Below are 16,046 nucleotides of genomic sequence, written 5' to 3' on the forward strand. Positions count from 1 at the left end.
AGTCAGAACCGCAGCAAAAGTTTGTGAGAAATTATGTATTTACCTTGGATCTGCACTCAGCGTTATTACAGTTTTTTGTGGTAGAGAACTTTGTGAGCTTTGTTTCAAATCCTATAAAAATAAGCAAAAATTTTTTTAATTTTAATTTTAAAACTCAAAAGTTTCAAAATTAGCTATATAATAGTACTTACAAGAATCCTAAAAAGGGTAAAATGGGGAAAAAATCCTCTTTCCAGCTACACAAAGTCCATCAAAGTTCAAGATAAGTAATTCTTGTGTGTGTGCATACGTGTGTGTGTGCATTTAGATCTCAGGACGGCATATGTCACAGGGACCAGGCTCCAATTAGGAACCAAATATATCAGAGTCCTAAAGATAACTGCAAAAAGTTTTACTACTTTACCTTTGTATCACAGGTTTCATTCATATCCTTATGCAATGTTTGCCCATTTGTTGGATTTTTTACCTTAATATGAAAATATGTAACCATAATTTGATTACAAGCATCAGTATATGAAAATACTGAAATTATCTCTGATTCCAGATGTGTAAGTTCCAATTACATGCAAAATTTCAAAGCCTATCATTCATAATAGACTCTAATGATAAAAAAAAAAATTACAATTTTAAAATATCTGAGTCGCCAAGTGGAAGTCTCAATCAACCATTTTTTTCAACTGTTCTTTGCTGTGGAATAGCATATTGTTCCTTTCAGAGTATGTTCTGTTTTATTGGCTCATCTGATCCTAACAACAGTATAAGCTATGTCTGGTATCGTCTCATCTTACAGGGCTCATAGATGTTAAGCAACTTTTTCAAGGCCCATGCGATCAGGTTCAGAGGTTGAGGCTAAAAGCTAGTCTCCTAATTCCTCAACCACTCCTCTTCTGTTACACACATCTGAGCACTGCCCACAGCACTCCATGGCCTGATCCTAAAACCAGAAGACAATTTAGGATCATTCAAACTGAAGTTCAGCAAGAACAGATTAAGTATTTACAGCAGCAGTGCAAACACCAAGGGGCTTCTAATTTAAGCCAAGCAAAAATAACTAATTATAATGCCCAGTTATCTTACCATATCATCTTACAATACATTATCATCAACACACTTAAGAGTGTTTTGGAAGCCTGTTATGTTTCACATAACAAAGTAAGTTCATCATTTTATTTTTCATGCTTAGATTTAGTCAGAACAAAATATACACCATAAACCAAATACAGACACACAGATAGGAAAGAAGCACACACAGATATTTCATATAAAATGATATAAATTCTAAGTACAAGGAAATCACAATTTTTTAATGTCTCTTTTCACTAGGCTTCTCATCCCCCTTTCCAAATTAAGAACAAAAGAATCACACACTTTTATGATAAATATAAAAGATATCAACTAACCATGTCTAGGAGGTTATCAAAAGAGTAAGAGTTGTACGAGGTTTTGTCCTTCAAAATAAGAAGTAGTGCAGAATATCCGATTATCTTCTTCAAATTCATTAAGGAATGAAAGAGTCTGTGAACCAAAAATGTTACTGGTCTGAGAAGTAATTCAAATATCTCTATACAATATTTTCAGCTTCTTTAATAATGGCCAAACCACCATTACTCTCATCCTGTCTTCACAAAGTGCAACCTATAATGAACCTATAAAGAATTGATACTTTTTGCCCACGATTAAGTACTTAGAAAAAAAGGAGGGGGGTTAATCACAAGATACCACTAATAAGGATTCATTTAAAGTAGAAAACTTTCTGGACATACCTGAAACACATAAACTTATTCAAAATGATTCTTCTTTTTTCTTTTTTTTTTAAACTGCTGATACTTTCTATGAATATCATGTCAAATAATAATACCGTGCATGATCACTCCAACAGCTTTAAGGCGTTCTTACCAAAAAAGCACTTTGATACTTTAGAAAATTCTTTAGCAAGTGTTGAAATAGCAAGAGAAGACATGAGTTTAACTCTTGCTCACAAAATTCAATCAGTATACACACTTCAAAAAATTCAAATTCCTGGGGAATTCAAATAAATATTTTGTTGAATTTCGTTTCATGTTCTTGTTCAAAAAAAAGAGAAAGTTTTCACAAGTCTGGCTAATGAAATTGTCTTTGTCCCTGTTAAATTTTCTTGGCCATTAAAACTGCTAACTGTATTCAAACTGTATTTTTACGTTAGAGGAACCAAAGAGATGCATACCAGTCAACTGATTCAAGATCAATTCCAGAATATAATCTTAGTACATTACCAGCTATTGCTGAAACACTACACATAGGAAAAGAATTTGTTTGAAGTTTTTCTCAAGCTCAGTCTTGTTTCTTTAAAGAACAAGTATCCCTGTTTATAGAACAGTTATCTCTAAGTAAATTCACTGGAGAAATCTGTAGAGAAACTTGGTGACTCATGCTTTAATCAACCACGGAGTCTATTATGTTTTAGAGTGATTATATCATTTTCCCCAACATAGGAAGCAATTTTGCATCTATACGTTAGGAACATTTTGCTGGCATGCAACAACATCAAAAAAAATTGTAAGAGAATCAGAAATAACTTCTTTTTGCAGAGCATTGAGATTACCTTCAAAGATTTAAGTGATCATAATCGTAAGTTAATTAACTAGGTAAATGTGTTATACATACACAGTATTAAAGTCTTAAGGACATGAGTTCAGGCCATCAACCAGCTAAGCTTCTCAGTCTATTCAAATGTTTTCCTAGATGATAACAAGTGTTCTCTCCAGATTAAGAGACAATATGAATGGCTACAACTCAGTTCTAGAAACAAGCCCCTCGATCTAAGTTTATTTTTATTATCTACATAGCTATCTTTATTAGGCTGTCTGAACCTGCAGAATAAAAGTCATGTTTTCCATCAGCTAAAACCTTATATGTATTACAGCACACTGAAGAGTCCTAATTAAACTGAGGGAATGCCACAAATCAATGTTTGTATCCTAAAGGCACACACACAGTTTTCTAATGAGATAAGCACTAAGTACTGATACAGTATTCCCCAAAGCTTTCTCAGGATGTATAAAGCTGTTTTGTTTAAGGCAAAACAAGACTACACACGGTAAATAAGTTTGGGAAACATTGGGTAAAGCAAAATTTTAATGTTTCACCACTTCAGCATTGTGGGATTTCTCAGAGCCTCTAATTTCCTAACATGCCCTTATCCTATCATTATCAAACAGTTCAGAGAACATCACTTAGAAATCAGTTTTCTACTTTGTTATCATTACTGCTGTTCAAAGCTGGTATTATGTTTGTTTCAATGAATAGTTTGATCTATATGTTTGGACCCTCATACTCACCCTTTGTTCATTTTTTTCTACCTACCTTAATTACAAGGTATAAACTGGCAGAATTTTAAATCTTTGTGTAGCTGACCTCATTACCATTTCTTCTCTTTTACATAGCCACATTATCCACTTTTAAGCTGAACATTCATCACAAAGTGTCCCAGTCTAACTCATTTTTTCATGCCATGATTAGAATTAACCTTCAAATAGCCATGAGGTATTCTTGCTCTCCACGTTATCATTTTATAAACATTCAATCTACTGTTGAGAGAGCAGTAATGTAAGTATGAATCACCCTTAGATGGCAGAAGAGAAAGCTAGAAGGGTCTGGATCCCTGTTAGCATTGTGGAGCTGCCATACCTGAACCAAGGATCTGCAGAGTTCTTTTATACGGCATAAAAGAACAGAATTTATTCAGTTTCAAGTTATTATTAGTAGCAGCCAAATGTAATCCTTAACTCATACACTTGTTCACAGGGACACTTCTGCCAATATCTGAATAAACAGTCAACAGTCCAAGAACAAGAGAACACCCAATGCTAGCTGCTTCTTTGTTTGTAATTCTCTAACTTGTGTTTTGAAATTTTCTACTTAAAATGTCTACGCTAATGACTTGATAATTGTGTATGACTTTTCAATGAAGTGTGAAGTGCTCGCAAAGCAAATTTACAAATGTCAAGTACAATTTGAGAATTATTGTGTCTTTTTTCTCTAAGATGCAACTTTGCACAGCATGTTTTTATACGCTAAAAGCGTAACCAAACATATGGAAGAAATAATGACAGGACTTCTGGAAAGGTTACGAGACAGAAAATGTCCTGAAGCAAAAACTCTATGACCTGTACCCAAGTCTCTTTCAATATGGCAGCAACGGAGAGCAGGTATACAGTGCAGGAGAATGACTTTTTATTTCCTCTTAGAAACTCTGCTCTGAATCTAAGCACCTTCACTTCTAAACTCTCAATAAACCAAGAAGGCAGGAGCAGGTGAAAAGGAAAAAATGGAGGATCTGACCTTACTTTTATTTTTTTTAATAGTTTATTGTTATACACACTGTTTCTGCAACTTTTGTTTTGCTTTTGTTTTGTTTTACAATACATCTCACAGAGATTTTTGAATCCATATATTAAGTGTGTCTTTATCCTTTCTTTGTGTTAGTATTAGTATTTCATTATATAAATAACAACTTTTTTCTTTAACTTATGCTCTTAGATCAACATGTAGCCACAACCTATATTTAAAACGAATACTTGTTTCTAACAAAACAAGGACTAATTTCATAGTACTCTCAGTATATTAGTAAAATATTTTCCAATGAAAAATATTTCTTCAGAAATTTTATTTTAGAAAATATTCACTTATAATAATAAATGTATTTGTTTTGCAGGGAAACCAGATTCAATAACCTCTAAATGCCTCATAGGATGGGGGTTGTGAGGGCAGGGAAGGAGAGTGAATCACCCATGATCTGGGGGAACAGTGGATGGAGAGGGTGGTGCAGACCCTAAAAAGCAAGTTAGCCCGTCTGATCCCATGACTGAACTATTATCATGGACCGATTCCAAGGCCATTTGCTTTGCCTGCAAGTGGTTTTTAAGTTTTTGAGGATCTGACCTTACTTTCAAAAATGACTTCTGTGAGCGAAAAACCAGTATCACCATCCATTGAGTGTTTCCCACTTTAAGCCCAGCTCAACCGCAACGGATGCCAAATACATTTGCCACAAGAAAACTGAGAATATATCAAGATATTACCTTGAATGTATTCTCAAGGACTGAAGTCAACTAATGAAACCTCAAGATTTTTCCCCCCAAAGAGTCAAAATATTGTAACTAAAATCTTAATTAACACTTATTACGATTAGTAATATCAGCTGTGGATTACTTTTTAATGTTGACTTTATGTGCTGTATACACTTCACATATGGGAGCATTTATTTCAAAAAGAGTCACCTTTTAAATCTATATTATAAGAAAATAAGAGCATATTTTAACAATTTAAAAATATTATCAAAGCACACCATTATTGACAGGAAAAAATCTCGAAGAAAAAATAATCTAAATCATAGTGAAACAATAGTCAAAACTCCTTCCCCAACATAGAAATCTTCTCTACACTGATCCTAATGAATGGTAATCTAAACTTGGGCATGATGGTGAAAATCTATCCTAAAAGGTAAGCCTTTCCATTATTGGGAAGCACTGTTTTACAAAGTCCCCTGCTGTTCTGAGCTAAAACCTGTACTCACTGTTTCCAATTCTGCACTGTGAAAACACCTGAGCTTCTACTCCCTCACTCATCTTCATAAACTTTCAGAGAGCTGAAGATGCCTTTGATATCAATACCCAGGCCATCCCCTTTCATCTCAAGTCCTTATATCATCCATCCATATATATCAAGGTTGCAAGGCTCTTCTACTTGCTGGGTATCTTCTAGGCTGATTTTTTTGGTCAATGTCCCTCTAAAAAACAATGAAGTATCTGAGAACAACCGGATATGAAACAGGAAATGAAGCTGCTATACAATGAAGTGTGGCTCTTTATCTCCCTGAATTATAGCTATGATCCATTTGATACCAAATCCTTTGTCAAGAAGGTAACCCCAATTACCACACAATACGTAAGAAAAAACACAGTTTTATACTAATGTGTCAGTACTCCATTTGCAGAAATGCACTGCAATAAAAAGTTAGAACAGCTAGTATAACATCAACAGGTTTCTTGAAAAATGCTTTGAAAATTGATGTTTTTCTATAGCAATACTTATAATGCATATCATTAGTAATATGGTCTAATGTACATTAAAAACTTCATCAAAGATATAAGCCTGTGACCCAAAATTTTTAAAGACTTTGTTTTATAATCACTTTTTAAATAACTATATTACCTGGTACCATAATCCACAACCACCCAATCTTTTGCAGTTCCTGTGATAGCATCATGATGTTGAAATAGTCCCAAATTTCTTCTGGCTTCTGTCAGTGCCGTGTAATGGGATGATGAAAGAAATTTACTTATCTTGTATTTCTGAGCTTGTTTCAGGGCGAAATAGTAAAGAATTTCAGCAGCCCTAGTTGTATAAAACAGTCATTAATTCTTATTTCAAAACAAATATTGACTATTTAAAACATGTGGTACTGATACATTTTCAAATGTGGTTTTTCAAAAACCCACAATTTTAGTGCTATTTATTAAAAAAAGATACTGATAATAAAGATTTCTATAAAACCATCAAGGTATCCATCTAATAAGCCTAAAGCATTGATCATCAGAGAACATCACGTCTAAATTGATATAAAGGGCCCTTGTTCTAGACGTTCCTGGAAAGAAGCCAGTACCCACTGGCAGCGTGATATTTTTTCACTATGTTCTATGTAAGTTAAACCTATCTCAACACAGCAGTAAGAAGTGGTTAATGGTTTCTGTCCTTTCTATCTCCAAGATCAACACAGACACAAAAGATGAACTTCATCACCAGAAAGCCATTTACTCTCACATATGTACATTAAAGGAGAGATGGTGTGGAGATACATGGTCACATGCGTGGGAAAGTAACAGTAAAGCAGACGCAGAAAAATGATGGCTTGACAGCTCAGTGACAATAGCTAGTCTAAGTGTTGAATGATAACAATGTAAGTGTTGAATTCAACAATATAAACTGAAAGATGATAAAACATATGCTGTCTTTTCTCATTTATTTAAAAAAAAAGCACTTCAGCTTAAGAATAGTTTTTGAGCAAGAATACGGGGATTTATCATTTTAACACTTTTTTATTTTTTCATCATCAGAGGATATGGTTCAAGATAGGCTTCAAAAGAAGTTCTTTGAAAGGAGATATGGCTTGATGAAGTAAAAAATGTAATAAGGCTCTTTATGCCAAACGTATTAAGGATAATGGAGAGAAAATCAAGGCAATATAAAAATGTATAAAGATATAGGGAAAAAGAAATGTGAAGTACTTAAAAAAAAGAATTCCTTTAAATTTTGCAATAATTAAAGGTTACTAAATAATCTCCACTTTCAAATTCTAACCCTTCTAAAATTCATGGCATGAGAAACACTAAATTTGAGTGAAGGAAACTGTATATATGCTCATATATATCCACAGCACATATTCCTGGTTTTGAAAAGAATACACACATATAAGGATATTCCAAAATGTAAAAATGGGATTTAAAAATTATATTCTTCTTTATACTCTTCTATTTTATCCAAGTATTTTTTTACAAATAAGCTATAAGATGAAGTACCTATTACCACACAATAAACTTATTTTCAAATAATTACGTTTTGAAATTCACAATTAAATGGTTTTTTGTTGTTTTATTTTAAAGCAGAATTTTCAAAATATATTACCAGCCCTAAGTACTTCCATTTTAAGTATGCTCAATAAATTAAGATTGAACCCACATTTTGTAATTATTTATCACTAAAAAATAGGTGACACTTTCAAAAAATGCAGTGGTCCAAAAGAAATCTCTATATTACTTAGTACTTTCTCTGTTTTTATCATGGATAGTTTAGAATAACATAATAGATAATTATATTCTATTGGGTAGAAATGCATAAATTTCTCTAATATAGAAATACTATTTTATTACAAATACAATAATATGTATTCATTTTGCACATTTTTGAGTATCCCAGAAAATAGTCAAAGATCAGGTTTTTGAAATAATGGTAATGACACTTATGGTAACAGTAAAAATAATAAAAACATACTGTTATACCAAAGTACAACGCTTGAAGAAATTCATGATTTTTATAAAAAGGCTTTCCAAAATGTACTGTTTCTACCAGTATATAAGAAGAAAGTAGGTGTGACATTACTTTTTAATACTGAGATTCATCATGAAAATTAATCATCATGAATTCATGATCTGAACGAAGTTGAAAGTGAACTTAACAGGAAAATAAATTAACCTCCTGAGCTACATACACATAGAACGAGCCTCATGAGTTGCTGGGGTGGTTAATCTTTACCAAAAAACACCAAGACTCAGTTACTTACACTGTCACACTCCTCACTATGACAGCTGCTAGCCACATGTGGTTATTTACACTTAAATTAGTTAAAATTGAATGAAATTAAGAGTTCATTTCCTTAGCCACACTGGTCACATTTCAAGTGCTCAACAGTTACACGTGGCTAGTGGCTACATACTAAACAGTGCAGAAAAGAGAGACAGAATATTTCTATCACTGCAGAAAGTTCTATTGGACACTGACAAAAAGCTCTACTGGATAATGATGGTTTAGAACGTTTTTATTTTCTACCAACTTTTCTGCCTTTTCCATGTCACTGTACTTTTTCAGCCTATCACTCTGCCTCCATCAGTTCTCATCTCTTTCAAGTTTTGTTCTTCTAAGCAGAAAATCATACCTATAAGAAATATATTTCTAATAAATAAGAACTGAGATGGAGCCTCTAAAGTTCTCCTACATATAAAATACATTAGTTTTAGATTATGTACTTTGAGGCCCACAGTTTGGCCACTGAGGGGCCCTATTTGTTCCTTTTCAACGTTTTGGTTTTTTTTGTTTTTTTTTTTTATTTTTGGGACAGAGAGAGACAGAGCATGAACGGGGGAGGGGCAGAGAGAGAGGAAGACACAGAATCAGAAACAGGCTCCAGGCTCCGAGCCATCAGCCCAGAGCCTGACGCGGGGCTCGAACTCACGGACCGCGAGATCGTGACCTGGCTGAAGTCGGACGCTTAACCGACTGCGCCACCCAGGCGCCCCTATTTGTTCCTTTTGACCCTTGCTCTGATTACTAATTTTCAGACACACATGCTGATGCCAATGAATATAATTGTGGTGTGCAAACAATACAGGTAATTAATTAGAAACATATAAAACATAAAATATAGGAGAAAATCTAATTACATAAACTGCTTTTCCTTCCAGAACAAAAACCCATGTAATAATTTGATTATGCTTTGGAGACATATCTCTGATTACATTAAAATTTCACAATTACATTAAACACATCCTAACACTGCATAAATTTCGTATATTATGCAAGACTCTACAAAAAGGCTATGATAATACAAAAGAGGTGAATAATTAATGTAGCTATCTAAACATAAATGTACCTTAAATGGGATTCCAATATCCTATCCATTCGCTTGTAAAAGGGTCTGGATGTAAAGTAGCCACTCCAGTAATGATCATCTCGGTCAGCATAAGTGAAAAAATCTCCACTTAGAACAGGGAACATTGATTGGCTATTCTTTCCACTGGTTACATCTTCTTTATCCAGTGCATCAAAGTAATCCGATAAAGTTCCAAACTGTATCTAATGAAAAAAAAAGTTACACTTCAATTATTCATCTCTACCTTAAAATTACATCTAGCACTGAAAGGAGAAGTTAATAATAAATATTTAAGATGTGCTTCCACGTTAAGATGAAAATCTAGCTCAGATTTTACCAAACTCAAAAGCAGGGGGGAAATACACAGTGACTCTTTCTTTTACTTGCATCAAGTCCCAAATTAAATTAAAATAAAACTGATATACCTAAGGGGTTAGAAGAGCTATTTAGATATACAAATTTGGGAATCTGATTAACTCCTTACAAATCTCCAGAATTTCAAAATATGCAGGGGTCATGGCATAGAATTATTCAGAGATGAATGAACGTTGGGAGGAAGCAGAAAAAATAAAACATTTCATTTACATATATTTAGCTATAACATTTTGAGCAAAATGTTCCAGAAGTCTGGAGTAACAGTTTTGTTAAGCATTTTCATAGGTCTTATGCACATACACTCTCCTGGCCTCCCCATCTCCCTAGTTTGAGCTCTTATAAGGGAGACTTCAAGAACAGCAGATCATTAAAAATAAACAAAACAGGGGCGCCTGGGTGGCTTGGTCGGTTGGGCGTCTGACTTCGGCTCAGGTCATGATCTCACGGTCCATGAGTTCGAGCCCCACGTCGGGCTCTGTGCTGACCGCTCAGAGCCTGGAGCCTGTTTCAGATTCTGTGTCTCCCTCTCTCTCTGCCCCTTCCCTGTTCATGCTCTGTCTCTGTCTCAAAAATAAATAAACGTTAAAAAAAAATAAACAAAACAAAACAAAAAAGGGACTTTCTCTACCAGCAGGTAACACTGAATAGAAGTAAAACACAAAGAGTGACAAGAATTGAAAGGTTGACTGCTCAAACGAAAAGGTCTTCTGACTAATGATTTAAATTACCAGAACACAAATCCATTTTTATGAGCCCAAGCTATTCTATAAATCAAAGGAAAAAAGAAACATTATACCAGACTATGTAAACAGATATTAAAAGGCATGGTTTTTAGAAATAAACAGAGAATTTAACAGGGAATATATTTCTTTGAGTAACGGTAACATGCTAATTTTGTTGTTTCCTACCTTACACACACACACACACACACACAGAGACTAAAACCATTTTGATTCAATGTGGCAGAAAAATAAGAGTAGTTAAAAATAGTGAGTAGCATTCTAGTAGAGTGGTTAAGAACAGCACAGAACCTGGATCCAGGTGATATGGAATTAAATTTCATCTCTACCACTTACCTAACATGTGGTTTTGAGCATATTATATACTGTCTCTGTGTCTTTGTTACAGATAATAGGGTCTAAGTAAAATGCTTAGAAATACAACTGGCAAATAATGGTGTAAGTTTTAGCTATTATTTTTCTATTGCCAAGGCAAATTTCAACTGGAAACACAATGATATTAGTAAGACAAATATAAGTTATCAGAATATAATTGTGACACAATATTTTATGACAGCAAAACAGATGATTTTAAATATTTTAAAATATTTTAGTTAATTTTTGGTATTAGCCAAGATGAATATACTTCTTTCCTGGCAATTTCCCAGGGCAAAGTTTACGTAAGTGGCCTGGTGGGCTTTCTTACAAACTTAATTCAGTCTCAAAGGACTGAAACGTAATCCTTCATGCTGAGGTTTCAAAAGAAATTATTTAAGACTAAATTTTTTTTACAGAACTTTTTGGTAGCTCAAATAAAGTACATATTTGGGATTCCTAAACAAATAACTAAAAAAATAGTTAAATATTTTTTACATTAAAAGGCAATAAATAATATCTTAAACATAACTTTAATATTAAAGATCCTCAAACTCCTCTATCTGGACAACATACAGGAAAACTTACATAAACTGTAAAAGAAGTGATGATCAATAGCAAACTGACTGTCTTGGCTAGTTCAAGGTCCGTTTTTTAGCCATCTATATTCAATTACTTACTTTTGTTTTTCCTTTCACTAAAAGAAAATAATAAATGTAAGCTTCCAGCTTAGACAAAATAACTTCAAATACCCTACAGAGAAGAGACATAACTAGATAAATCACAGAGAAAAAAAAAAAACAACAAACACCGAAAAAAAAAACCAACCCACTTTTGTTTGAAAGGTATCTAAGGGCAATCAAAGCAGCCAACACTTGAATGCACAAATTCTGGAAAGAAAGGAAATGCAGGAGGGTTACTGTGTACAAGGTTAGAATGCAAAAGTTAATTACATTTTTTATACATGGACTATACCATGTTCATGGATGGCCTAATATGGATCCATATTCAAATTGATCCATAGGTTCAAAGCAATGCCAATCAAAATCCCAACTTTTTTTTTGGGCGGGGGCAGGGGGGCAGAAGAAAGAAGACTTATGCTATCAGACATGAAGATCTATTCTAAAACTACAGTAATTAAGACAGTATGAGATGAGTCAAACAGACAAAATTGAATACAGTCTACACAAGATCCACACAAATATAGTTTCATGCATAATGAATGACAAAGATGATGCTACAGTGTAGTGGCAAACTGGTCTTTTCAATAAATAGTGGTAGATATCCATATGGGCAAAAATGCCCTTTGATCCCTACCTTCATAAAATTCATAAAAAATCAATTCCAAATACATTACAGACCTAAATGTTGAAGGTAAAGCAATAAAGCTTCTGGAGGACAACTTCATAAGAAATATATTTTCATGACTATGAGGTATAAACAAAAATTTCTTAAGTAGGACACAACAAGCACTTATCATAAAGGAAAATACTATTATATTTAATTAAAATGAAGGATTTCTGTTTATCAAAAGACAGTATTAAGAAAAAAAATAGGCTTACATAGTGGGAGACAATATTTGCAAAACTTTTATCTGAAAAAAAAAAAGACTCAAAGGAAAACATATATAAGAACTATAAATGGTACAAAAAGACAGATAACCCAATTTAAGGAAAAGTCATCAAAAGTTTTAAATAGGCACCTCACAAGAAGGTACCTAAATGGCAACAAACTTATGAAAAGAGGTTCAACCTTATAACTACCAGGGAAATACAAAATAAAACAATCACATCTATAATAAAATATAAAAATGAAAAGCAATCATAACTATACAAAGTCTGAGTAAGGAAGTAGAGCAACTAAAATTGTCATAAAATGCAACAATTAATGCAATCTATTTTGGAATACTGTTTGGCAATATCTACTGAGGCTCAACATGTGCATACTCAATGACCAAAAATTTCCATCCCACTTTATACCCACATAAACTCACACTTGTGTATATCAAAGCATACACAAAATATTCAAAACGGCTTTATTTATAATAGACAAAAATTGGAAAACAACCCAAATATCCATCAACAATACAATGGACAAATTGTATCATATGGATACTAGAGATATTATACGGCATTAAAAATGAATATGCTGCTACATGCAACAATATGGATGAATGTGGCAAACACAACCTGGAGCAAGGAAATCCACACACAAAATAACAGATACTTAAGATCCCCTTCTTGTGAAATTTAAAAAGAAACAACACTAATCATGATGACAGAAGGGAAAATAAGCTTACTTTTGTTAAGAGTTGGCAATGATTTGAAGGGGATTTAAGGGACTCTTCTGGATGCCATAAATGTTCTATGTCTTAAACTGGATGGTGATTGCATGGGATTTTTTTAATTTGAAGAAATTCTCTGTACACTTATGGATTTGTGCATATCTCCTATGTATGTGATATTTCAATTTTTAATTACTTTAAAAATTGCCCTAGTGGACAAAGGAGGAAATGGGTAAAATACTAAAATCAGGACTTAATTCTGAAGAATCAGGTGGTAGATCCTTTTGTGGACCACAAGAACATTCGCTAGGAAGATGTATTTAGGGATAAAATACCCATATACATATGCCATCTCCTAATCAAGTGTTCGTATATGAGCTTTGTCTTCGAGGAGATTAAGGAGATGATTTAAACACAGACCCCATGGGGGCACCTGGGTGGCGCAGTCGGTTAAGCGTCCGACTTCAGCCAGGTCACGATCTCGCGGTCCGTGAGTTCGAGCCCCGCGTCAGGCTCTGGGCTGATGGCTCGGAGCCTGGAGCCTGTTTCCGATTCTGTGTCTCCCTCTCTCTCTGACCCTCCCCCGTTCATGCTCTGTCTCTCTCTGTCCCAAAAATAAATAAAAAACGTTGAAAAAAAAAAAAAATTTAAAAAAACACAGACCCCATGCACAGAGTTCATACTTTGGTAGAGAGTCAGTTGTAAATATCTTGAATATACTTTATATTTTAAGTTTATCTATTGATACTATTTAAGTTTACTTAATAAACTTGAATTCTCACGACATAGCATGTGGCCTATCGTCAGCTTTCTAATCTTCTAAACAGTAACATATGCTTCCTAAACAGAAGCATCTCAGCCCTATGAAAGAAAAAGAGAAAACAAGAATAGTGTTAAGAAAAGAACAACGGAGCAACTCATTGAAAAGTGTATTATGCTGGGGCACCTGGGTGGCATAGGTGGTTGGGCATCTGACTTTGGCTCAGGTCATGATCTCACGGTTCGTGTGTTCAAGCTCCATGTCGGGCTCTGCTAACAGTTCAGAGCCTGCAGCCTGCTTCGGATTCCGTGTCTGCCTCTCCCCTGCTCACACTATGTCTCTCAAAAATGAATAAATATTAAAAATATATATATTTTTTAAATAAATAAAAAGTGTATTTTGTTAAAAGAAATTGTTTTATATTTTACCTGAAATCTAGGTTGGTATGATTTATAAGGCAGATTTTTTAAAATTTAAATCCAAGTTAGTTAGCATATACTGTAATAATGATTTCAGGAATAAAATTTAGTGATTCATCACTTACATATAATGTATAAGGCAGATTTTTTAAAATTGCTATGCTAATTTTCATTATCCATTTAAAATATTCATAAATTCTTATCACAGAGAAAAACCTCACCTTAGGAAATTAGAAAGCTGATGACAGGCCACATTCTCTTCCTTTCTACAGTATTTTCACAGATATTCTACTGTCTCATGGATTAGTGTATAAATACAATAAATACACTGGGTAATTTTCTTACAGAGTCTAATATATCACTCTTGTTTGGTGACTCACGAAACATCTGCTAAAAAAAATGCTTTTATGGGATCAGGAAAATGTGAATCTATCTGGATATATGATATTATTGAATTATTAATTTTGTGATGTAATAATGGCATTATGATTTCATTTGTAAAGTCCTTATCATTTAGAGACAGATACTGAAATGGTTACAGATGAAACTACATGACATCTGAGGTTTCCTCCAAAATCATCCCGGGGAGAAGGGGGAGGGGCGAGTGAGACACAGCTGAAGCTGAAGAGAGTGACCTAGAATTGAGCCATGGATATTGGGAAGGCAGGGTGAGGTTGGGGGGTGGTGGTACTTGAGTCATTCTCAAAACTTTAGGGTACGTTTTAAATTTTCCACAAGGGGAAAAAAAGAGTGAGAACTACAGGCAAATAATCGATTGATTTTAGAAGTCTTCTCATCTAAGAAAAATGCTAGTGTATTCTCTGGACACAAGACATTCATTTGCAAAATTCAGGACATGTCCATCTGCATCTGCCAGTCACACTACTAAATCACCAGGATGCAACTGTCAGAGAGAAACAAACTTTCAACGCCGGTAGAAAAACAGGACATCACTGAAAAATGAACTTCACACCTTACATGTTTACAGCCACTTAAAACTCATGCCTGTTTAATTCTACGGGAATGGGGAGAAAGGGATCACTTTAGAAACACAACTATAACACTAGAGAATTCTCCTCTGTGAGAACTACAGGTTTACATAAGGACCACATATTCAAGTAAATACTGAGATATGGGGACAAGAAACTAAGGCAACTGTGTTTTAGCCTCACTTAATAATGAGGCCTCAACTTCAAATGCACTTTCATAATTAAATATTTTCTCATTACCTTAACGTTATACTCAGGATGAGAATTCATATAATCAAAAAGCAGCTGGTAATTCTTAAACTGATGATCCCATTCTGTGCGTTCACAGTAGCGAAAATCATCTCCCAGAGGGGCCAGGAGAACTGTGGTACGGAACAGCTTTGACTTTTTTCGGTACTGGTCGAGAAGCATCTCAGCCCTACAAAAGAAAAAGGGAAAAAAGGAACAGTAGTAAGAAAAGAACAATGGGGCAACTCATTACAAAGCGTATTATGTTAAAAGAAATTGTATATTTTACCTGAATTCTAGGTTAGTATGATTTATAAGGCAGACTTTTGAAAACTACTATACTAATTTTTGTTGTCCACTTAAAATATTCATAAATTCTTATCACAGAGAAAAAAACCCATAGTTTTTCTTATCCTTAGAGAAATAAAGTCACAGACCAACTTTGGCATATAATTACTAGGAACATCAATGGCCCTCCTGAAGCCCAGGCACAG

At 34.0% G+C, this 16,046-nt stretch overlaps 1 protein-coding gene across 1 annotated transcript in view; it reads right to left on the reverse strand.

Moving 5' to 3' along the window:
* The window catches only part of MAN2A1 (mannosidase alpha class 2A member 1), a 165,861-nt gene that overhangs the window by 78,977 nt on the left and 70,838 nt on the right, over positions 1-16,046 (reverse strand). Inside the window, exons 8-12 of the mRNA XM_019450524.2 lie at positions 15,565-15,742; positions 9,404-9,606; positions 6,193-6,375; positions 1,401-1,515; positions 44-111 (exon numbers count right to left, since the gene is read on the reverse strand). Coding sequence (XP_019306069.2) covers positions 44-111; positions 1,401-1,515; positions 6,193-6,375; positions 9,404-9,606; positions 15,565-15,742 — 747 coding nt within the window. The remainder of the gene's footprint in view (positions 1-43; positions 112-1,400; positions 1,516-6,192; positions 6,376-9,403; positions 9,607-15,564; positions 15,743-16,046) is intronic.

Source organism: Panthera pardus, unplaced genomic scaffold (assembly GCF_024362965.1).
Source record: "Panthera pardus isolate Hobbes unplaced genomic scaffold, ASM2436296v1 HiC_scaffold_2, whole genome shotgun sequence".
Classification (NCBI taxonomy): Eukaryota; Metazoa; Chordata; class Mammalia; order Carnivora; family Felidae; genus Panthera; species Panthera pardus.